The sequence below is a fragment of the Mus caroli genome, unplaced genomic scaffold (genome assembly GCF_978045245.1).
Source record: "Mus caroli unplaced genomic scaffold, Mus_caroli_1 scaffold_8, whole genome shotgun sequence".
Lineage (NCBI taxonomy): Eukaryota > Metazoa > Chordata > Mammalia > Rodentia > Muridae > Mus > Mus caroli.
This window is the reverse complement of record NW_028227263.1, coordinates 17,956,511-17,960,855: the sequence shown is the minus strand read 5'-3', so window position 1 is coordinate 17,960,855 and position 4,345 is coordinate 17,956,511. Positions and strand designations below refer to the sequence as shown.

General features: G+C 54.3%; 2 protein-coding genes across 2 annotated transcripts in view; one reads left to right on the top strand and one right to left on the bottom strand.

The window, feature by feature from the left end:
- The first annotated feature begins 466 nt into the window (after window positions 1-466).
- On the top strand, window positions 467-3,699 carry Hsd3b7 (hydroxy-delta-5-steroid dehydrogenase, 3 beta- and steroid delta-isomerase 7). Its single transcript, XM_021166851.3, has 7 exons — window positions 467-589; window positions 947-1,118; window positions 1,344-1,499; window positions 1,717-1,825; window positions 1,897-1,996; window positions 2,119-2,281; window positions 2,680-3,699. The coding sequence occupies exons 2-7, from the start codon at window positions 953-955 to the stop codon at window positions 3,093-3,095; spliced, it is 1,110 nt and encodes a 369-aa protein (XP_021022510.1). The 5' UTR covers window positions 467-589; window positions 947-952; the 3' UTR covers window positions 3,096-3,699.
- A 97-nt stretch (window positions 3,700-3,796) lies between these two features.
- The window catches only part of Stx1b (syntaxin 1B), an 18,599-nt gene continuing 18,050 nt past the window's right edge, over window positions 3,797-4,345 (bottom strand). The window contains exon 10 of the mRNA XM_021166852.3: window positions 3,797-4,345. This exon is cut by the window's right edge and continues 2,819 nt beyond it. The gene's annotated coding sequence lies outside the window, so the exon portion shown is untranslated.

Genomic DNA, 4,345 nt, shown 5'->3' with positions numbered 1-4,345 from the left:
TGCTTGGTCAGTATCTTTGGGAAGAGCAGACTGGGATGCGAGTTGCCACAGTGGGTGAAGCAGGAGAGGGGAAATGGGTGGCTTGGAGTTTGGGGTAAATCAACTTGCAGACCGCAGTGCTGCTTTGGACCAACCACCTAGATACAACAAACATGCCATATCTGTCTCACTATGGATGCTAGCCAGAATTATACCAAGATCAGGTTTACCCTGCTCTCCCTCCCAGAACCATAGCTGGTGCTGGGCCTCCAGCCTACTGGGAGACCCAGCAGGAGGGACAAACATCAGTGATGGGGGCATCCCTTCTCTACCCCATTATCCTGACATACACTACCAAATTGGGCAGGTTCTCTCCTTTGCCTGCCACTGAAGAGTGGACTGGCCACCAGGGGGCACTCTGGCAAGAAAATTCCCTCCAAACCCCCTTACCCGCCCCTAGGGGTGGAGGCTAGGCTGGTCTCCTTCCTGGAATGGGTCAGGAGGGAGGAGCGAGCGGAAGGAAGGAAGCCTATGTACATCTAGCTGGTCCACCAGTCCAGGACACAACCTTCTCCAGTGGCCAGTTTGGGCGCTCTGGGACTTATTACAGGTAGGCAGAGCTGATACTGAGGCCCAGCTGGCCTTTCTTTTAGCCTGCTGCGCCCTTCCAACCACCCTGTTCAACTCCTTGCTTTCTCTGCCTGTCCTTTAGTAATCTAGTCAGTTTTTTTTTTTTCCCCATCCGCTTCAATCCCTCCCATTCTGCATCCAATTCTAGTGACTCAGCAGCAGTTAGGGTCATAGGGCAGGGAGCCTTAGTGCTACAAGCACAGAGAACTGCAACCCACCCCTGCTGCTCAGCCTCTCCACCCACACTGCTCCCACCCAATGACCCCTTCTGTGAAGAACACATGGTTGGAGCAGGTGCTATCAGACAATTCTAGTGAGCTAAATTCTCTTCCCACAGCTGGGCATGGCAGACTACGCACAGGTGCCAACACTGGTCTACCTGGTCACAGGTGGCTGTGGCTTCCTGGGGGAGCATATTGTTCGGATGCTGCTGGAACAGGAGCCCAGGCTCCGGGAGCTGCGTGTCTTTGACCTGCACCTGAGTTCTTGGCTGGAGGAGCTGAAAGCAGGTGATTGGAGTGGGGCAGTAGCAGGAGGTAGGGAAGCCCCATCCCTTCCCAGACTGGGATTCCTCAGCTTGTGGAAAAGATGATTCCTATGTTTGTTCTCCACCAGACAGAGGGGCCGGGTGAGTCATTGGTTCATGTGGCTCCCAGGGTGTGGACAGGCCAAACTCAGCAGCTGGATAAGGCCCCAGCTCTGACCTCTGACACTGCCTCGGGTCTCTCCACCAGGGCCTGTGCAGGTGACTGCCATCCAGGGGGATGTGACTCAGGCCCATGAGGTGGCAGCAGCCATGTCTGGATCTCATGTGGTCATCCATACAGCTGGATTGGTGGATGTGTTTGGGAAGGCCAGTCCAAAGACCATCCACAAAGTCAACGTGCAGGGTGAGCTGCTACCTACCTGTTAGTCCCTAGTGTGTGGCCTGCCTCTGACCAGTGACTTTTATGGGAGGGCCTGTCCTTTTTGATAACCTTGTCCATTTACTGCTGTCGAACCCTGTCCTGACCTGATGTGGTTCTCCTTGGACACTGAGGGTTGGGCGGGGGGCGAAGGATTGAGAGGCGGGAAGACACAGCTTGCATCTGTCCCTTTCCTTCGCAGGCACACAGAATGTGATTGACGCTTGTGTGCAGACTGGCACTCAGTACCTGGTCTACACAAGCAGCATGGAAGTGGTGGGGCCTAACATCAAGGGCCACCCCTTCTACAGGTGAGCTCAGCCCCACTTAATCTTAGAGCCCATTTCCCTCCAGCACTCAGTCTTCTTTCTCCCCTCTCCAGGGGCAATGAAGATACCCCATATGAGGCAGTCCACAGCCATCCCTACCCATGCAGTAAAGCCCTTGCTGAGAAGCTGGTCCTAGAGGCCAATGGAAGGAAGGTACACTGCAAAGATGGGACTTGAGCTGCAGGGGCAGAGCCTGAGTCCCAGGCTTCTTTGCATCCATCTCCAGCCCACAGTGGAGAGGGTGGGTGCACTTCAAAATTCCCCTCTGCCACCAGGTCAATGGAGGGCTACCCCTGGTGACATGTGCCCTTCGACCCACTGGCATTTATGGTGAAGGTCATCAGGTCATAAGAGACATGTACTACCAGGGACTGCGCTTCGGAGGTCGTCTATTTCGGGCCATCCCAGCTTCTGTGGAGCACGGTCGGGTCTATGTTGGTAAGGACAGGGACAGCAGGGTGCGAGGACTGGCTCTGATGGTGGCAGAGTCACGCGTGTACACCTGGCTCCACGCAAGCTCAGGCAGACAGTGGCATGTGGGCATTTTCTGCATGAGTTGCAAAGGGGGAAAAGCATCCAAGCAGTTGGGAGGGCTGACATAAGAACATGGCGTAGGTTATGACGAGCAACAGGAGCGACAGCTCTCCAGAGAAAGGGGTAGCATCTACACAGGATCCAAGTAGCTTCAGGATGCCCAGGAGGGCTGGTGGCTACAGGGCCTTGGAGAAGGGCAACTTTGATTAATCAGACAGTAGAGAGGTGTGGGCAAGATCTACACGGGGCTCAATAGGGGACTGGGCCAAGGCCGGCTTCTCTCCCTCCCTCCCTGCTGGCAGGCAATGTTGCTTGGATGCACATACTGGTGGCCCGGGAGCTGGAGCAGCGGGCAGCACTCATGGGTGGCCAGGTGTATTTCTGCTATGATAAGTCACCTTATAAAAGCTACGAGGACTTCAACATGGAGTTTCTGAGTCCCTGTGGTCTTCGACTGATAGGCGCCCACCCACTGCTGCCCTACTGGCTGCTAATGCTGCTGGCTGCCCTCAATGCCCTGCTGCAGTGGCTGCTCCGCCCACTGGTGCTGTACACACCCCTGCTGAATCCCTACACGCTGGCTATGGCCAACACCACCTTTACTGTCAGTACCAACAAGGCACAGCGGCATTTTGGCTACAAGCCCCTCTTCTCATGGGAAGAGAGCAGGACCCGCACCATTCACTGGGTGCAGACCATGGAGGGTTCAGCTTGGTGATGGCAGGGCCAGGAACTGGAGACCACTGTGGCACATACTCCAGGTCCTGAGCCCCCAAATCTGGATGAAGAGAAATGGCTGCCTTTTGAAGCTGAAGACTCTGCTCTACACATCATGATTCCGTGATGTGGACCCTGCCACATCTTAACTACACAGATCCTGAGACTGGTTCATATTCCAGTCTCCTAGTTCTAGGATAGGGTTTGGGGAAAGGCCTGTCTTTGGTGCCAACTCAGGCCTGCCAGGTAGTTGGCAAAACTGATTTCCTGAATGGTCTCACTACCTCTTCCTGTTTCCAGTTTCTCAAGCAGGGAGGAACAGAGACTCCAGAGATCTTATGCTGGTCTGCTTACTCCAGCTACCATTTTCAGACCTGGCTCCTGCCACATCTGGCTCTCCTTAAGGGGTTATTAAGATACACCATTTTTTAAGTGTATCTCTTTTAGACATTTATCTTTTAATTTGCTTTAAAGAAATCTGAAGAAATCAATGATTTCCCATGTCTTGCCTCTCCTAACAAATTCAGCTATGATATTGTTAGGTTCCTCCCCTAGGATGCCAACCTGTATCTGGCCAAGCCTAGAATAAAATCCTTTTCCAAGTCCTTGTCTACCTGTTACCCAACCCACTCACCCAAGTGTCTTCCCTCCCCACGGCGCCTGTCCCACATGAGGACAGAAGGAAGTGAGCACACTGGAAGCCCGCTGTTGGATTGGTTGTTATTTCTGCCGTCCCACCAGGCCCAACTCGGCCCAGGATGGGGTTCAGGGGCACTGGGGACAGGACATGCAGGTCTGGGGCAGGGGGTCAGAATTTCCTGTATTTTATCCATTTGCAACTTGGTCACCAATAGAGAGAAGTAAGACTCTGAGGGCTAACAGGAGGGGGACCAGGCTCAGGCCCCCAGCCTGGCCCCAGGAGTCCTGTCCCCTCAGGGGAGGGGAGGAAGAGAGTTCTAGAAACCAATGGAGAAAAAGAGAAGGGCAGGGGCTCATGTCAGCAAACATGGCTACATCACATGACACGCCAGCGACACAGAAACACACCAACGCACACAGCTGCACAGCGGGGTGTGGGGAGAGGCTAGGTGGGGGAGAAGGGAGCTAGGGGCCGACCATCTTGTCCTCTGTTGGGTAGGTAGGGCAGGGTGAGTGCATAGAACACACGTGTACACGCTCAAGGTATGATGGGAGCATGATGACCCACGGGCACAAGAGATGGACACGCAGTGTGCTTTTTAAGAGGCAAGG

Coding starts and splice junctions, on each gene's coding strand:
- Hsd3b7 (XM_021166851.3), top strand. CDS start 953: ATGGCAGACTACGCACAGGTGCCAACACTGGTCTACCTGGTCACAGGT. Junction 1,119..1,343: donor GCTGGAGGAGCTGAAAGCAG/GTGATTGGAGTG, acceptor TCTCTCCACCAG/GGCCTGTGCAGGTGACTGCC. Junction 2,282..2,679: donor GCACGGTCGGGTCTATGTTG/GTAAGGACAGGG, acceptor CCCTGCTGGCAG/GCAATGTTGCTTGGATGCAC.